General features: G+C 39.1%; 1 protein-coding gene and 1 long non-coding RNA gene across 6 annotated transcripts in view; one reads left to right on the top strand and one right to left on the bottom strand.

The window, feature by feature from the left end:
* Positions 1–7,535, top strand: part of GLIS1 (GLIS family zinc finger 1) — a 240,837-nt gene extending 233,302 nt beyond the window's left edge. For all 4 annotated transcript variants that reach the window (XM_072997638.2, XM_072997639.2, XM_072997640.2 and 1 more), the window contains one exon: positions 130–7,535. In XM_072997638.2, the coding sequence (XP_072853739.2) occupies positions 130–269 (140 nt within the window). In that variant the 3' untranslated portion in view covers positions 270–7,535. The remainder of the gene's footprint in view (positions 1–129) is intronic.
* LOC144589056 (uncharacterized) overlaps positions 1–20,059 on the bottom strand; it is a 60,306-nt gene that overhangs the window by 37,320 nt on the left and 2,927 nt on the right. The gene's annotated exons all lie outside the window — the stretch shown is intronic.

Here is a 20,059-nt window from a genome sequence, read left to right as displayed (position 1 = left end):
AGCCCTCCCTCCCATTAGAAAAGGAAGAAGTCTTTAAAACAGAGCCATCACATTTACGGTAGTTTTTATCTCAGACTCATGTTCATATTTGCTGCTTTGTAGTACTAATTATGTTTGTCAAATTTCCAGGCTATGATGTCGTTTCTGAAGCACCATGTATATCAGAAGAAGTAGTTGTCAATGGACCAGAAGAGAATAATGCATTTTTTCAAAACAGCACTTTTGACCACTATCTGAATCATATTCCTCCTATCTACACAGATACCTAAGTGCAGCTTAATTTTTTGTTTTCTTTACCATGCTTAAAATACCTTTTGTATTTACAGGATTATTGTTCAACTACCTTTACTGTGTTTAATCTACAACCCTTTATGTGCTCATTTAACTCAGCCTCTCACATTTACCAATCTCTTTTTTAAAAAATAAAGGAATATACTGTGTAATTATTGGTATCTATTCCTTTGCTGTGGCACTTTGAAAATGATTCTAAGGGAGAAAGAGAAACATCTAAAACTGTTTGATGTGTAAGTTCCTTTTAGTAAAATATAAATTTAAATTATATAATATGCTTGTAAAGATATTTTTTTAAAGTATGTTTTCAATTTTAAAATGCTGGTCCCTTTAATCATAGTTAATTCATTGGATTTTTGCTTGACTATGAAATGACTTCTTTTTAAAAAATCACAGACCTCATGTACATAAAAAGTGTTCACTTTGCTGAGCTGGTTTTATATTTTCAATTTTACAAGAAAGCATTAAAAACTGGAAAGAAATCTATTATGGTTTGTAAAAGTTCATTCTGCCAAGCCTTAACAACAGTAACATAAAGCTGACAAAGCTGTATATTTTAATTATTTGTCCATACTAAAATGCTGCAATTTCTAAGCTTAATCACTTGGTGCTCTACCCATACATGAAGATGGCATAGTGGGTCTAACTTTTTCATTTTCTTTTAATCTTCCATCACCTTAAATACTAATACATTTCTGGCAAAAGCTTTCCTGAACTAGCCAACATGGTGTCACCGTATCAAAAAAAAAAAAAACCTCTGCTAGCATACTTGTTTTGAAGTTAACCATTGTGCAGTTAGCAATGCAAGAGACAGCATAAACATGTGGCAGATGCACAATGGAAAACTTCTGCAATTCCCTTCTGCTAACTCTTGACATTAATTTCTGTTAGCCCAACATATCTTTCACCATCACAGTGACATCTTTAACCCCAAAACCATGGGGTCCACAGAAGGCGAGCTATACAGTCATCTGTTTCAACCAGAACTCCAGAGAATCCTATGGTGTATTAAAATCTTCACACAAATAACACTGAAAATGACACAGCAGGTTTATCTCTTAGCAAATGTCATTTTTATATGGCGCTGAGCTGGTTACTTTTGCTAGTCCCAGATGCCATTGCCCTGGTCTACTCTGATAACCCTCTGTTGTGCATACGGAATTTTGTACGAGGCTGAACAACAATATATGCAGCCCAAGATAGGAGCAGATTCAGCGTGATTTACCCTGCTCACAGCAGCAGCACACATTCTGGATGGGACATCCAGGCATGCTACAAACCTGCCTCTGCACATGGACTATTTTTTCCTCAAGCATGAGCCATGTTTAGAGTTTTACTACTTTTTCTTGGGACAAATATATTTTTCAACAACAAAGGACATATGTCTTCACCCTAGGTTATTATGTTGCACATCAGATTTTTTTCAGAGCAACAGATTTGAATCCACAAAAACTCAATACTACAATAAAACTGTTAATGTACTACAATGTCCCTCCACCAACCCACCCTGTAGTGCACTTAACACAAGTAGGCTTAGAAGACAACTGGAACAACATCCATTTTCAAAGAGGTAGCTGTGTTAATTTGTCTCAACATGTTGGCAAAATTAAAGGGGAGGAAATGAGGACAAAATATTGTGGCACTTTAGGAACCAACAAATTTGTTTCAGTGTAAGCTTTTGTGGATTAATATCTATATTTTCAGAAACCTTTCAACAAGCTATGCTTGTATCACCCTCTAGTGGCAGTTTCATTTAAAGGTAAGAAAATTTATTTAAGTTCCTTTAAAAAGATACAGTACAATTCTTTCTGCAGCAGTTTGCCAGAAGGACCAGACGGAGTGATTTCTGCACAAATGAAGTACTTTAATTAGCACTTTCCCTCTCCACTGACTGTCAGTGATCCTTATTATTGTCAATAGAAGAACAGGCTGAGTGGAAGAAGCCCAAACCAAGTTAGTGGCACACATCTGTGAAAGCAGGCCTGCACGGCAGCATCCATCGAATCTAAGGCCTAGGTCAGGGTGGACACAGTGAAACGTCTCAGACATTTCTACCACAAAAGACTTTTTCTTTTTGCAGTTGCCCAGTGACCCCCAGAATTTGGGAAAAGGGGGAAGGCAAGGATAAACTTTCTCTAGCCTGCCTGTCCTCCCCAATCTTAAAGAAAGAAAGTTTAAGCCTGGAGACCCCCCCCCTGAAAACTTTGTGACCCCCTTGCGTTTACAGTGAAGACATGAGCATTTATGCTTCTGAATTATGCTAAGCAAATGCTAAGTTTACTGTCTGTACCAGCTAGCGGGCAGGTTGGTGGCAGCTTAATTGTGCATCCCACACACTCCTATCAATAGAAGAAAAGAAGACAGGAAATTGTTTGTCTGGATCACTAGGCAACAGATGTATACTGCACTCTTCCCTGCCTTCAAATTAACATTTATCTCACTAGCAGTTTTATTGCTGGAAGAATATGCTTCCTTTTTCCCATACTAGAAAGAGTATAAAATTCTCCAGTACACGGCCAAACAACCCAAAAAACCCACAAGAACCATCGGATCCCGTCCGTGAAAGCCTTGGAGGACACAAGAGAATAAAATTATTCAATTAACCCCAAAATAATATATTGAAGTGAAGAATCCAAATATTGACAGAGTGAATGGGATAGTTGGGCATCTTATCCACACAACATCATGAGGCACACTAACAACCGACACTGGCTGCTTCTCCTACTGTCAAGTCACCAGACACACCACTACCTCCATCCTCCCATGCCAGTTTACTGCACAGAAAGAAGAAATAAAAGAACAGGGAGAAACTTAGCCCTGTCATCTAGCCATACTACTTTTATCCTACACTTCCTGTCGCCCTGAGCCAAGGTTTGGTGGTAGACTTAATGTTTGGCATACACAGGCTGGTACCCTGTTGCTGCATCTACTAAGTGAAAAGTCCTGCCAGTGCAGTAATTTGGGCTCAAACAATATCACATGCACGAGTGGTGAGATCCCACATTACTGTAATGCAGGTCAACTCAATGGAAGTTAAATGGGATACTGGCCACAAAGTTTAATCCCTGGCCTCTCCAATTAAATGTTCAGGTAGAAAAACATCTGCTGGAGACCCCGGAAAGCTGACACAAACCAGAATAGGCAATATTGAACTGGACCATTCATCTGACCACTTAATCTCCTTCTCTGGTTAGATCGGGGCACATGTTCCACATCAACCCAAGTCCTTTGGCCCCATGTATGCGCCATCCCTTCATTTACCAGTTGAGGGGGAAGAGACAATGCTACAACTTATCCTATTCCCTTTACGTTCAGTGGGATTTTAACGTTGAGTAGAAGTGATTGAGACCCTCATCTATGGGAGTTTCTACCTTTATTCACAAAGCTCCAAAACAGATGCAGGGGTTTATACTCATATGACAATGCAGGCCTTTATTATTTGTGATCTAAAATGCTTAATTTTTCCTGCCTTAATCTTGAAGTGCTCACCAGCTTTGCTTCTGTTTTAAAGAAAACAAAATAACAGTCTTCAAGAACATTCAGTCCAGTTAGAAGATCTAGCTGTTGTTAATTAGAGGAATATACACAAGTCGCTATGTTGTTTCAGTTCTGTAAGATCTGTTGAACATCCTGCTTTCAATTACAGTACTTGCTTTGTGACATATAATTTAATAAACCAATGCAGTTGTCTTAACCTGATCCTTTAATCCAGGGGTAAGCAACCTGTATGCCCTCCAGGTTATTTTGAACCCCAACTCCCAGAATCCCTGACCATTGGCCAGGCTGGCTGGGGCTGATGGGAGGCATCATCTAAAACATCTGGCAGGCAGCAGTTCCCAACTCCTGTTTTAATCCAGCTGCAGAGGCTCTGTGCCTTTAATATAATACTCAAGGAAACCTGCTCAAACTTTGTATCACATCATAACCAGATACCAGGTTTTGAAAAAAGGGTTAGATCTATACTAGTCAATTCGTATTGCATGTAACCATTTATTTACTTTCTATTAGTGCTCTAAAACATTAAACTAATGATAGACCCAAACTTGCAGAAGAATACTTGGCTAATTTCACAAATGTAATCTAATGTTGCAACTTGCATCCCTGTGGGAAGAGGATGCCCTGATCCACATTAGGGCTACAGTACAGTTTCTGGTAATTTTCCATGAATTCATTATTTTAAGAAAGCACTATTTCTAACCATGTGTTCACTATCACACCCTACAAATTTGATTCTCCCCACTGTGCCACCATCTTGCTTTTCTGCAGTTTGGAAATAGACCCTTGAGGACAGGAGCACCTGCTCAGTTTCTGCTGCCTGTAATGCATCTGCTAATGACAGAGTAAGTCCCCAGTTGACACAAAGACAGGAACCTTAGCATTCCTATGGCCATATGGGATGGAACAAATAATCTTCTCATACTGTTCTGTCCTGTGTTATGCTCCTCTCATTGGCCATATTAATTTTTTGTATGCCCCTGTCGCATTAGGACCCCACTCCACTCTATTGTATATACAGAGAATAGCCAGGTGGAATGGAGTCAAATGGAAATAAGTATAGAGGAAACAAGAAAGGAATGTTGGGAACAAGAAAGCTTGGTCAATGATGGGGGGGAACCACTTGAGGAAAGAGGAATGAGTAGCTTGTGGGAACTGGGAATTATAGTATTGACTTCAGTTTGAACAGACTGAACTACGTATGCTGCTATTATGCTGCAGGGCTGGGCCAGTGCGGCCCTTCAGATGCTGCTGGACAGTGGTTCCCATAAACATTCACCACTAAGAAAAAAACAATGGAAACTGTAGACCAAAAGAACATTGGGACTGACACGGGTGTTGTTATGGGCCATCCAATCACTTCCAGCCTATGATAACCCAAAACTTCCTGTCATTAATAGCCCTGCTCAGGTGATGCAAACTGATTCCTTTATTAACTCAGTCCATTTCTCATTTGGTCTTCCTTTTAGTCCTAGTGTCCCACCCTGGAAACAGGTGTGTTCTTTTTTAATGCATTGTTCATTCAAAATATTTTTAATGCATTGTTCATTCAAAATATTTTGATCCTGTTTGTGCAAAATAAATCCAGTTAATGTTCTGAAATGAATCCAGAACACTAGTGTTTTCTAGATAGAACTCACAGAATTCAAAAGTGCCTTGCTCATAAGACTCCACCCTCATGTCATAGGGCTTGGCACATGGCTACATTTTTATTCTTAGTTTTCTAATCTCCCCAGCTGTCTCAGACTCAGCAGTATCCCTATGCAGTGATGAAGATGCTGCTCAGAGAAACCCTCTTACAGCTTACAACACAGAGGTGTCACATATAAATGTTTGTGATGCCCTGGTTTTCTTTCCGACAGAGTGGCTAAACCGTTTCTCTTTAACATAAACTAGCAGGAGGCACCATTATATGTGTTTCAAATTTGAAATAAATTTTTATTAAATAACTTATTATACCAACCTAGTGTTATGTTAATATTATAAGTTCTTTTAGTACCTGTCAAACTAAAACAAAATTTTAGATGCAAGTTGCAACATTAGATTACATTTGTGAAATTAGCCAAGTATTCTTCTGCAAGTTTGGGTCTATCATTTGTTTAATGTTTTAAAGCACTAATAGAAAGTAAATAAATGGTTACATGCAATACGAATTGACTAGTATTCTAATACTCTGGATGGCTGATAGTGGCAATTGTACAAGGAAATAAGAAAAACATAGTTATTTTATGTTTATAGTAATGACTACCAATATGGAAGCAATTAGAACAAATTTGACCATATTTTTGTCTAGAACAGATCATGATGGAAACAGTGTAAAATAATTGTTACTTAATCAGATCCATATGGGTCTTATTCAGTTATACCATGATAACATATTGCTATTTATAATTAAAAGAAACAGAAAAGCACAAGGACACTCAGAGAGCAGAGGGTCCCATTCCATTCCATTTGGCAGTACAAAACTGTTTGCCAAATTTAATTACAGGTTTCCCTGAACTCTGTTGAATTACACCCGGGATGACACTGGTGTGTTCAAGCAAGAGTGTGAATGTTTGGAAGCATCTGCGTAGTTTGGCTGCACAGTCTTAACTAGTTTATGGCTAGACAACTGGCCATATAATAGTACAGTATATAGAAATCGGGACTAACCTATATAAAGTATGGAAGTATGTTTAAAGACTATAGGTTTTCTAATTGTCCATTCTGGCTGAAAACCTGTTGCTTAGTCTAGTAAGTCACTAGAGTAGACCCACTGAATCAAGGTAATGTATGGAGGAGTTGACTCAACAAATCCCCACTGATTCAGTGTGCCTACTCTAGTTAAGACTTACTAGATTAAGCAACAGGATGCCAGCCATTATGTTACAAATACTGAAAAGTAATTTGCTGGTTAAAGGAGGAAGTATACCCAAAGATACCAAATGACTAACGATATTTCAAATAGATCCTTAAAGTATCATTCAGGCTGGGACTCTCAGAATCACTTTTGTCCCTTTTACTGTGTTTTTTATCCCCAGTCACTAACTCCATGATGGAAAAGATTTGAGTGAATGATCCAATAGAATTGATGTTTCATTCCATGCTGTGATTCGAAATCTTGGCCATAAACACAGCCCTGGTTTTTTTGAAGCTTGTGGTTGATTGTTTGAATTAAGCAGGTCCATATGGATCTTTCTACTCCGGGTGGGGTGGGGAGGCTGAAAAAAAGTTGCATTGTGATGGGAAAAATACAGCCACATTTGGAACCAATTTTGCAATCCTTTGTGCTTGTTTTGCTGTGGGAAGCAATCACATAAATATGGGGTGATGTCAGCTTTTTTATATCAATATTTAAATGTATGTCCTACAGGTTCTGATTGTGGAGTTGTTTTCTTATCCCACACCTACTCCTACAGTTTACCTCAGCAAGCTTGGAAGACTAAGCTAGGCATGGCAGGCTCACTAAACAGATGCATGCGTAGGTGGAGGATTGTATGTTTTAGACTAAAGAGAGGGGGAGGAGGAACAGGAGCAAAAGATGTCTTCTTATGTCAGTGTTTACAGCTGTTTCTTTCTAGTCTGGGCTAATGTCCTGTCTCAAGAAAAAGCAACTTTAAACAGCAGGCAAATGCAGGTTGTGGTCCTGCTTCCCCTGCCCCCCAACTGCATTTCATGTGAAGAGTAACATCACCATCTTTGCTTGACAGCTCAATGGGGCATCTCTCTTTTGGACTTCAATTTGCAAAGCAAAAAAACAAACAAACAAACACAAGGATGTGGAGTCCTGACTGTGTTAATGCAATTGTGCATATATGGGCCTTCTAAGCAATGTATACAACTCTCATCATTCCCGGCCACCATGGTGTCACAGCAGGTAGTAGATAGGGTGACACCCTTTCGAATTGCTGCCTTAGTCCTTGGAGTTGGGAAATTCTCAGAAGAAGTGACTACCAGACTGGGATGCTAGAATTTGACAGCACTTTCTTTACAAAACGAAATCTGCCATCTACCTGATTGTGTTTTTCACTTTGAGTGGGTGGAAATAGGCTTATTTTCTGGCACAAAAGAGGGCAGATTTCATGAGGGATGTTTAGACATTCCCAGTGATCAGCTCATGATTAAGGTGGTTGGCTGTACAAATAATATTTATTTATGCAGCCATTATTTCTATAACAATCTCCCTCTGAACAAAAAGAAACACGTGATTGATCTTCATTTTCCAGAAAGAGGTCTGAAGCATCAGTCCCGATTCTACCCATTACTAGCTCAGAACTAAATCTTCTGAGAACAGAAACAGAAGAGAGGGGTAGGAGGGGGCTTGAGGTCACATGATTCATCCACTGCCCAATGAACTACTGTCTATAGAACTGACCAAGGTTGTCCAGCACAAATTCTCCATCCATGGTTCTTTCTATCAGGAATAGCATAGGAGTTAAAGCAGGCCTAGGCTGCAGCAGCTGCAAAAGCAAGGCTCATCATTGTGACTTGGATAATTCATTCATGAGCAGATCCAACTTGCTGCCATTAACCTCTACAGCTTCCATGGCATAATACTCCTGCCTTCTTGTCATTTACAACACGGGTAATGCATGTGTCTTGTTTAAGACTCTCTCTGGGACAACAGGCTGCTTACAATGAGGCACAGAGCCCTTGAAGGTCACAGCAAAGAGCTTACAGACACATCAGGTACCTGATACCATTGGCATCAATACAGCTAAGTTTTACATTTGACAGTTTAAGGACTAAAACATTCCTCATTCCATTAACACTCCATTAACACCCTAACGTGGTATTTCAGATATACTCAACCTAAATTTCCAATCTGATTATTAAATTGTTCCAGATTTGGTCGCTACTACAGAAGCACCTAAACTGAACATCTGCAGTAAATTATTCAGTACAACTGCAACTGTCACTACAGTTACACAAACATTAATATGATTAAAACCTCAAGAACAAACAGCATATTTGGCTTTGTTCAGTTTGATATTCCACATGTCAAAGCAAAATTCTTACATCAGTTATAAAGAATTAATTAATCTCACTTTAAAACAGTCAGCAAGAGACTTCCAAAAATATGTTCCTGCTACACTTAAACTTTGGTGCCAAAAATAAATTATTTAACTTTGGGATTGCACCTATATAGGTTCTGAAGAACAATGTAAATGCATTCATCATGAGGCTTTTCAATCAAACAATGAAAATTGTTTTTAGTATATTTCAAAAATGAAAACACAATTTGCTGTTTTGTTACTTGCTCTCTGCCATTATTATACAGACTGCACACTTTTTAATTTTAATATAAGCAAATCATTTTATTATAGTTTAGAACTCTTTGATGTTAACACTATTCACCAAATTGCCATTACCTAAACAGTAATGAAGTAGTAAGCTGCCCTGTGTCCCTTTATTAGGAGACAGGTGGAATATAAATAACATGCAGAATAGTGTGCTGCATTAATGGGGTGGTATATAAATGAAAAGCAGGCGGGCAGGCAGGAAAGACAGACTTACGTGAATTTCCAGTCTAGAATTCCGAGTATAGAGCTAGTTATTTGTTTTCAACCATTCCATTGCAGACCAATGCAGTTTCCCAAGAGTGACCAAACATCTTTTGGTCCTTTTTATGTGGAACTCTGTTCTATTCTGTCTTTAGCAATGTTTTCCCACTCCTTTGCAATACAAATTAAATGTTGGCCCATTTACTTAAAGGTAAATAGGTTTACAGCCTAAACCACTGCCTTACTAAGCCTCATTTCATTCATTGGTACTAACAGTTGGGTAGATATGTATAATTAAATTGCACTACTAATGAGGTGGAACAAGCCTGTATTCTCCTACTGAAAGAAAGGGATATGCTGACGTGTATGCTTTTCTCCTCCTTCTACAATGCTTCTGCCTCATGATGCCGTCCAGAGTGTTAGAATATACCAGATGGGCGGGATATAAATCAAAAGAATAAATAAATAAATAAATAAATAAATAAATAAATAAATAAATAAATAAATAAATAAATAAATAAATAAATAAATAAATAAATAAATAAATAAATAAATAAATAAATAAATAAAATATGTCTGAGAAATAATAATTGTGTGGCATCAAACTGATTATGATTCATGGCAATCCTCCTCAGGATCTTCCAGGCATAAAGACCCAGGCTTCATTTACCATTCCCTTCTTTTGGGGATGCCCTATGACCGTGTAGCTCGCCCAAGGCCACATGGTTTGGCTCTTCTCTTGCAAAATACGATGGGGCATCAGCAAACCGCTAAAATCTCGCTAGAAAGCAGAAGACAAAGAAATTCTATAACGTTCTTCCTGTTTGAGCCATGCCCAGGAAAACAAAATAGGCAATATATTACACAAAGAGTGCATTAGCTTTTTCTGAATTGACAAAGTAAACTAGTTCTCCTGAATACAGATTACATAGCTATATTTAACGGGATTTATTGTCCTCTGCTTACTCCAGTAATTCACTGTTTGACTATGCACACAAACCACAAATTAAAGTTAATTCAAAGTTGTTATCTCAGGTTAAACAAGGTCCAAAGAACCAGACCAACCAAAGTTAGTCTTCTTAACACAATCTTTAGAAATACATCTCACCAAATCCAACCAACACAAAAGAACTAAAAACACCTTGGAAATTAGATCTGCAGGAGATCCTGCTAAAATTTCACCTCAAGAACCTTTTGTTTGCTTTTGCTCAGTTTCTGGAAAATACATTAAAAGTGCTACTCAAATGGTAAACACCACTTAAAATTTCTAGAATGAAGGATTCAGGCTCAGGATTGTGTTGCCATGTATGTGGTAGCATTGTTCAGCTGTAAGTTCCTTCTGGGACTTAGCAACTTTAGACTTCTCTACTGTTTTGAAAAGGTCAATAGTAAAAGATCCTAAACTACTGTATGTTTGAAATCCAAAAGTAAGTTTCAACTGTTGAGTCAATGGGCCTATTCTAGTTGTGACTTACTACTGGATTTCAACCACTGTTTCTTAGGATTCTTTAATGGGAAGGGAGGATAACAAGATACCCTTATAGAAATATATTGTTAGAGTCAAAATTGTAGCAACCTGTAGTGTAATCATTCAAGTTTGGAAAATAACTAAATAGTATGTTTTAGAGTTTATCTGGACATTATCAATAAAATGGTAGGAGACCGTGAGTAAGAATTAGGTCCTACCCCATTCTTACTAGTTGGCTAGAATTCTACTGGTGTTCACATAAGTTTTGTGTAACTTGCTGCACCTAATTGCAGCTAACTGATGAGGTGCCATGACACATCTCAATTGCATAATCAGGCAGGCACATTACCTTGCAAAAACTGAAACATGCTCCAGCACCTTGTAAACAAGATGCAATTACCCATGGCAGACCTTACAAAAATACCAGTAGAATTCTGGTAATAGTATTATTAGTTGTGCTGAAATGAAAGGGGTTGGGGAGGAAAGGATTTATTTGTTATGTAATCCAATGTTTACGAATACCATATTTTTCCATTTATAACACCACCACCCCCATTTCTAACACACACACACACACTTTTCTAACCCCAAAATTAAGAAAAAATAGCTTTGAGGATTCAGCCTCTGGGCTCAGAACACTCAGACATTTTGAGTCCCTGTTGCATCTGAGCCTATAGGCTCCACCTCCAACAAGGTGTGTTGCAATTGGTTTGTTCATGATCAACTGACATCAATTCCATAAGACTCATGATTGGAGAAAGCTAAGTCTCCTGACTGAAGGAAGCCTGTTTGCAGAGGCAAGGTATGTGCCGTTTTGTTCTCTCCTCAGCTATCTCAGCTTTACTCAGTCTTCTATGTAAAAGACACCCCTCAATTTTTAGTGTAATGATTTTAGGAAAACATGGTGTCTTATACATGGAAACTATGGTTAAAAAAATTAAAAATAGAAATACTGTAACTAAAGGAAACACAGAACAAGCCATAGCTAGCATATATACAACTGAAGGACAGTTCATAGCAGGTTTTAAACTTAAAAACAAATATTTTATTTATGCTTCTATTTTAATGTATATAACACTCTTCAGTATATAGCACCAAGGCTTTAATGTTTATTAGGCATGTCTATTTTGAAGTGGACATTCCTGAGATCGATGAGGTTTGTTCTTTGGTAATTACTGCAGCCTGAACTATATGATTTAGGCAACTGTATGCATTATATGAACAGGGGGGAAAACTACAGGAAAACAATAGGAGGCAAAATGAACAGCCATATAGCAAAAGAACTAGTAACTGCTTGGGCTTGGACAGGCATCTGACTATCGTGAGAAGAAACAGAGCAAATATTTCCTGTTGACAACAAATCCACTTGCTGGTTTCTCTAGAAATTTATCTGATTAATAAATTCAGTCCAATGTCCATGTCATATTTATACAAGAAACTGCTGCAAACATGCCATGGAACAAAAATAGCAGTGAAGAATGCTATCTTGAAAAAGGCTCTGATGACAGATACTAAAGAACTCCAAGTCTACCTTTTTTCACTAGGAGGAGCTCAAGCTTTTTTAGAACGGGAATTTCATTACAGAAACATGTTGCTTAGTTAAAAGCAATTTTTGCGTCCCATAAGGCAAGGGAGGGGTAATAATCAAAGAGTTAAAAGTAACATACTGAATTGTGGTGCTGGAGGAGGCTCTTGAGAATCCCCTGGACTGCAAGGAGAACAAACCTATCAGTTCTAAAGGAAATCAACCCTGAGTGCTCACTGGAAGGACAGATCCTGAAGCTGAGGCTCCAGTACTTTGGCCATCTAATGAGAAGAAAAGACTCCCTGGAAAAGACCCTGATGTTGGGAAAGTGTGACGGCAAGAGGAGAAGGGGACGACCGAGGATGAGATGGCTGGACAGTGTCTGCGAAGCAACCAACATGAACCTGACACAACTCCGGGAGGCAGTAGAAGACAGGAGGGCCTGGCGTGCTCTGGTCCATGGGGTCACGAAGAGTCGGACACGACTAAACGACTAAACACACACTAAAAGTAACAAAATTGGAATAGATTCTTCAGGTAAGAGGAGCAGTGGTGTGTACAGAACTAGCTCACCCTACTTAATGTACCCTACACTGCTATTCATTTTTAATACAGGTGTTATAAACAACAAGTAAATTGTAAAGAAATAAATGTAGATGGGAAAGTATCAGGGCCAGCTCTACCATTAAGGGCAGTACTCTAGTCAGCCTTCTGACCATTCCCCTTTGTTAGAGGACAAGATTGCTCTCATCAGGAGGATTAGAAGACATGATCCCGTGGATCAGTATTGATATAGATTTCAAATCCAGTCTAATTTACTTCATAGAATAGAGAAGGATACCATCTCATCCTTTGGCTCAGGCAGTGAAACATTTTGAGTTGGCTTCAGCAAGCACTATTAAGAAAGGCTAAAAGCTGGATTGGAAACTTCTGCTGTGCAAAGCTTGCCAGGTAAGTGGACTATGAATAGACAACTATTTTCTATGTATACATATGTTTTCTATCTGATCTCCGTATTGTTGGAAACTGGACTTTCTAAAAAAATTATTTGATGCTTTTAGCATGTGGTTTTGTCTTTACTTAGTTTTATACCAGTTCAAGAAAATGTCCGGCCAGACTATTTTTTTAAAGCATAGACATTAAAAATGATTGCTTATACTGTACTAGCAGTTAGGAGGCTGTTTTGTGGCTATTCCATTGTTTTCGGGGGGGGGGAAGGTTTAAGATGACAACATCTGAAGTCCTGCAAAATTCAGTAAATGAGATAGGCCAAGGGCATGATAAGAGTATTATATGGAATTGATTATTTTGTTCATTTCCCTTACCTGACTCCTTTGGGTGCGTTATGATCCAGGACTCTGTTCCAGGAAGGCTTTTGTAGTCCTTTGTTTTCAAATAACACTAGCAGCTAATATAGAAGGGAGTTATATGAACACACATCCTCCTTCCCATGACAGATAAATCTATAGATATCTTTAACCAACAGCCTAGAGAACATCTGTAAGACAATATCCATTTTCCATGATAGCATCCAGAAATTGAATGTTGGCTTGCATCCATAGAAGAGGCTTAAAGGAACTATTATGATTAGTTTTGTAGGAACAAATTTGATTACATGCGTTATCAAGCTAGAATAAATATATGATGCACTAGACAGTGTTATATATTGTAAATGCAATGAAAATTAGATTTACATCATGACAGACCAAGTCCTCCCAGGATATAAAATTCTCTTCCCAAGACAGACATGCTTGCCACTTCTTCCTTGTTTTCTTTCTGTTCACAAGCAAAGATCTTTTTATTCAGATGAGTTTCTAGAAAACCAACTAGTTTTTCAGGAATGATTTTCCAATGGATAGGTTCTGTACTTCCTTCAGTGCTGTGCTTTTAACTGCTTGCAATTCCATGAAGTTTTATAACTTTCAGTATGCTTACGTGTATATTTGTACCTAATCTTGTCATCAGTCATCTTAAACCCCAGGTTTGGGAGACAGCTGGATTTATACCTAATAAATTGTTATTGTTTAGTCATTAAGTTGTGTCTGACTCTTTGTGACCTCCCAGACCAAAGCACGCCAAACCCTCCTGTCTTCCATTGCCCCCCGGAGATTGGTCAAATTCATGTTGGTAGCTTTGATGACACTATCCAACCATCTTGTCCTCTGTCGTCTCCTTCTCCTCTTGCCTTCACACTTTCACAACATCAGGGTCTTTTCCAGGGAGTCTTCTCTTCTCCTGAGATGGCCAAAATATTGGAGCCTCAGCTTCAGGATCTGTCCTTCCATTGAGCACTCAGGGTTGAATTCCTTCAGAATGGATAGGTTTGTTCTCACTGCAGTCCAGGGGACTCTCACCACAATTCAAAAGCATCAACTCTTCGGTGGTCAGCTTTCTTCATGGTCCAGCTCTCACTTCCATGCATCGCTACTGGAAAAACCAAAGCTTTGACTATGTGGATCTTTGTTGGCAAAGAGATGTCTCTGCTTTTTAGGATTCTGTCTAGGTTTGTCATCACTTTCTTCCCAAGAAGCAGTTGTCTTTTAATTTTGTGGCTGCTGTCACCATCTGCAGTGATCATGGAGCCCAAGAAAGTAAAATCTGCCACTGCCTCCATATCTTCCCCTTCTATTTGCCAGGAGATGATGGGATCAGTGACCATGATCTTACTTTTTTTTTTTTTAATGTTGAGCATCAGGCCATTTCTGGCACTTTCCTCTTTCAACATCATTAAGAGGTTCTTTAATTCCTCCTCACTTCCTGCCATCAGAGTGGTATCATCTGCATATCAGAGGCTGTTGATATTTCTTCCAGCAATCTTAATTCTGTCTTGGAATTCCTCCAGTCCAGCTGGAGGATGTATTCTGCATATAAGTTAAATAAGCAGGGAGACAATAGACAGTTTTGTCGTACTCCTTTCCCAATTTTGAACCAATCAGTTATTCCATATCCACTGCTAAGCAATTTGGTCTCGAGGTCGTCTGCCCCTTCGAAATCCAGCTTGTACTTCTGGGAGTTCTCAGTCCACATACTGCTGAAGCCTACCTTGTAAGATTTTGAGCATAACCTTGCTAGTATGTGAAATGAGTGCAATTGTATGGTAGTTGGAGCATTCTTTGGCACGGCCCTTCTTTGGGATTGGGATGTAGACTGATTTTTTCCAATCCTCTGGCCACTACTGAGTTTTCCAAACTTCCTGGCATATTGAGTGTAGTACCTTAACAGCATCATTTCTAAGATTTTAAAGAGTTCCACTGGAAGGCTATCACCTCCACTGGCCTTGTTGTTAGCCATGTTTTCTAAGGCCCACTGGACTTCACTCTCCAGGATATCTGGCTCAAGGTCAGCAACCACACTATCTGGGTTGTCCACGATCTTTCTGGTATAATTCCTCTATGTATTCTTGCCACCTCTTCTTGATGTCTTCTGCTTCTGTAAGCAGCAGATTTCAACTGCACAAAATGTTCCTCTAATGTCTCCAATTTTCCTGAACAGATCTCTGGCTTTTCCCTTTCTATTATTTTCCTCTATATCTTTGCACTGTTCATTTAAGAAGACCCTCTTGTCTCTCCTTGCTATTCTTTGGAAATCTGCATTCCATTTTCAGTAACTTTCCCTATCGCCCTTGCATTTTGTTTTCCTTCTCTTCTCTGCTATTTATAAGGCCTCCTTGGATAGCCACCTTGCTTTCTTGTATTTCCTTTTCTTTGGAATAGTTTTTGTTGCTGCCTCCTGTACAATATTATGAGCCTCCATCCATAGTTCTTCAGGCACTCTGTCCACCAGATCTAGTTCCTTAAATCTGTTCTTCACTTCCACTGTGTATTCATAAGGGATTTGGTTTAGATTATACCTGACTAGCCCAGTGGTTTTTCCTACTTACATCAGTTTAAGCTTGAATTTTGCTATAAGAAGCTGATGATCAGAGCCACAATCATATCCAGGTCTTGTTTTTGCTGACTATATAGAGCTTCTCCTTCTTTGACTAAAGAGAGTACAGCATAATCAATTTGATTTCGGCATTGGCCATCTGGTGATGTCCATGTGTAGAGTCACCTGCTTTGTTTGGAACTCCAAGGCCAAACTTACCTGTTGTTCCTTTTATCTCTTGACTCCCTGCTTTAACATTTCAATCCCCTATAATGAGAAGCACATCTTTCTTTGGTGTCAGTTCTAGAAGGTGTTGTAAGTCTTCAAAGAATTGGTCAATTTCAGCCTCTTCAGAATTGGTGTTTGGTGCAAACTTGAATTACTGTGATGTTGAATAGTTTGCCTTGGATTCTTATTGAAATCATTACACAATTTTTGACACTGTATCCCAGTACAGCTTTTCCCACTCTTTTGTTGACTATGAGGGCTACTCCATTTCTTCTACAGAGTTCTTGCGCACAATAGTAGATATGATAATAGTCTGAACTGAGTTTGCCCATTCCCATTCATTTTGGTTCACTGATGCCCAGGATGTCAATGTTTATTCTTGCCATCTCCTGTTTGACCACCTCCAGCTTACCAAGGTTCATAGCTCTTAAATTCCAGGGTCCTATGCAGTCTTTTTCTCTGCAGCATCAGACTTTCCTTTCACTTCCAGGCACATCCGCAGCTGAGCGTCCTTTCGGCTTTGGCCCAAACACTGCATTAGCTCCTCTGCTCTTCGTCAGTAGCATGCTGGACGCCTTCTGACGTGAGGGGCTCATCTTCCAGCATAATATCTTTTATCCTTTTGTTTCTGTACATGGGCTTTTCTTGGCAAAGATACTGGAGTGGCTTGCCAGTTCCTGCTCCAGGTGGATTGCGTTTAGTCAGAACTCTCCACTATGACCTGTCCATCTTGGGTGTCCCTGCACAGTGTAGCCCATAGCTTCTCTGAATTACTCAAGCCCCTTCACCACGACAAGGCAGCAATCCATGAATGGGTACCAAATAAATACAATAAGTTAATAGTAAGTTCTGACATCAGTGCAGATTACTCTCAAATAAATAGGCAAAAGATTGCAGCTTTAAACAAGCCTGGTAAAGGATCATGTCTGATCACACTGGAAAGGGTCATCTCTAAAAACAATCCTGTGCATACGTGAATTGCTCTAGCCCAACTCCAAGAGAGAGTTTGGAACCCTCCCACTGGACCAAAAAGGTCCAGTTTGGCCATGGAGCTTGGACAAACAGTTCACCATACGTTGTTGAAATAATGGGAAATAGCTCACATCAGACTGTGTCACAAGCAGTCCCAAACATGAGCTGTTTGATGATATCCTTACTCTTTACTTCAGTATTCAAAATTAAACTTGAGATTTTTGGATGCTGGTATGATTTTCATGCTCAAAATGTAGGTTCTCTTAGGTGGAGAAGGGACTCTGAATAAATAAATGTAATGTGTATTTCATCTAACAAACCAAATACCAGCAATGAATATAAAATACCAAAAAGAGAAGGGTATTTCACAACTGTTAATTTTCTTAATGCACTTAAAGTGACCTTTCCCACTTTGACTATAAATTAGGGAATAAACAGTACTCAATGCATGTTAAAAACTTAAAAAACTAACAGATTTCATTTCTAACTAACCAGTACCACCTCACAAGCCACACTCATTACCACATTCTTCCTCCACAAAGTTTGAGCATACGGACTTGTTGTTACATCTTCCAATAAAACATAGTTAAGATTTTCAAACGCAAGTGCCCCCCAGTGTCTCTGTTGAAACCAGAGGAGGTAAAGTTTGAACCCTCACAGATGGCAATACACAAAAGCTGATACTGAAATAAATCTGTTAGTCATTAAGGTGCTGTACTTACACTCTAGAGCCCAGAGGAACTAGAGGATAGCAATAGTTGTGATAAGCCCCCACTGAGGAGTGCTTCATGAAAGGAGACACATTTCTATTTTCTTAAGATATGTGCAAGAATAATGGTTCGTTCCCCCCCCCATCCTCATTTTGACTCAGCACTAGAATCACACATGTACAACTTTGCAGACATATATTTAGGTAAGAAATGAAACATTTGGAAACACAAGATTTCTAGTAATTAACAAGCATTCACTCTTCACACATTCATGAAAACTCAGAACATACAAAAACTACATGCACTTATATCTCAAAATATAATGTGAGAGTAAGGAACTATAATTTCAAGGCTCTATGTAATGAATACTATGACAATATCCTTTTCATAAAGAACTACATTCAATTTTGCTTTCAAAAAGAAAAAAATTAAACAAGGTAAGTTTTACTTTACCAACATGAACCTTTAACCCTCAAGATATTTGAGTCCTTGGGGGAAAATGCTATAAAATTCTGAGCTTCTAGATAATTGAACAATTAGACTGATTAATTGCGTATTGGTAATAAAAACAGAAAGACTAGAGGAGTTTCCTTACAGGCTAAATATTTTGAGAAAATTCTATCTGCCACTAGACATAACCAACTCAGCATGGAACAAAGTTGGTTAAACAGATGCTTGCTCGTTTGCTCTGGAACTCAAGCCTTCCTAAAAGAAGCCAAAGTGTTTGAAAAAATAAACTTAAGATTGAGTGCATGGGGAAAAGAAATATTGACATGTGAACCTGATGTTATCCTAACAAAAGGAACTCTGTTTTTCTTCTTTGACCATGTTATTGTTTGAATCAAAACTGCAAGACTTGGGAGAGTACATAACAGGTTAAAAAAAAAGTTTGCCTCAGAGCAATTAATTGCATTTGGTGCATTTAATATAAAGCTTGAACAAAATGCTGTTCAACATGGTATACTGAAATATAAATTTTAACCAGGTGGTCTAGAAATCCAAGAACATTTGGAGACCCAAGGGTAGGAACCACTGATCTAGAGAAAACCAATATTTATTGAGTTGGACCCAAACAGCCACTTGGTGGAGTTCTATTCATATCAGGGGAAGGGAGAGAGATGCCCAGTGCCTCTGGGAGGCTGGATTAACCCCCAAGCCAGCATGAAATGCCTGCTGAAGAAAAGGAGTAATCAGGAAGGACTGTTTTATCTCTCCACCTTCTTTCTTCAATGGGGTACCTCTACTGGATAAACAGAAGGAGGTCTTCCATTCACAAACTGGACACCCTTGGTCCAAATGAATGTTTACATACCAGTTTTCTAACTCAGGCCATGTTCACACCAGTAAAATGTCTCCCTGTTTTCTCACATTTTTAACTGCTGAATAGTTGCACATTGTGGTCACATGACAGACATTCTGGGATGTGCATTCTGACTTTTTTAAAAAAACAGTACGACAGTTAACAAAATTAATTGCGCTATGTGCGGCATAATTAAACATATCCCTTCTTTTGGGGGGGGGTGAGTCACAAGAAGACAGGAAGGACAGGAGAGGGAACAAAAACCCCAAACTCACAACTTGGCAGGTGAGTGCCCACAACAGCACTGGGGGTGGGCTCTGAGAAGGAGAAAAAGGGAAAGAAAGCAATCAAGGCTGGGCACTTTCCAGTCCAAGATGACGGTCCTGAGGGGGGAAGCCCCTTTCCATTTTGCTCCTCTCGTTACCACCCAAAGCTAAAGGGCCACAATTCAGGGAAGTGATCAGGACCTGATAGGTTTTGGGGGTGGGGGTGTCCTTCCATACACACAACCCAAGTGTCCCTCCGAGAGCTGTTCCTGCTTCTGGCTGCCCAGCTCCACACACCCGGGTGCATGTGCCTCTTTCCCCACAAAGCCAGCAAGAGAATCAGTGGGCAAGCTCATTAAAAAATACGTGATTCTTCAGTTACATCTGACTCTGAATCCAACCCAGAAATGGACTGACAATCAGTGTCTTTGTTTTAGTACACCCAGTCCTTTTA

Source organism: Pogona vitticeps, chromosome 4, assembly GCF_051106095.1.
Source record: "Pogona vitticeps strain Pit_001003342236 chromosome 4, PviZW2.1, whole genome shotgun sequence".
Classification (NCBI taxonomy): domain Eukaryota; kingdom Metazoa; phylum Chordata; class Lepidosauria; order Squamata; family Agamidae; genus Pogona; species Pogona vitticeps.
This window is presented reverse-complemented; position numbering and strand designations above follow the sequence as displayed.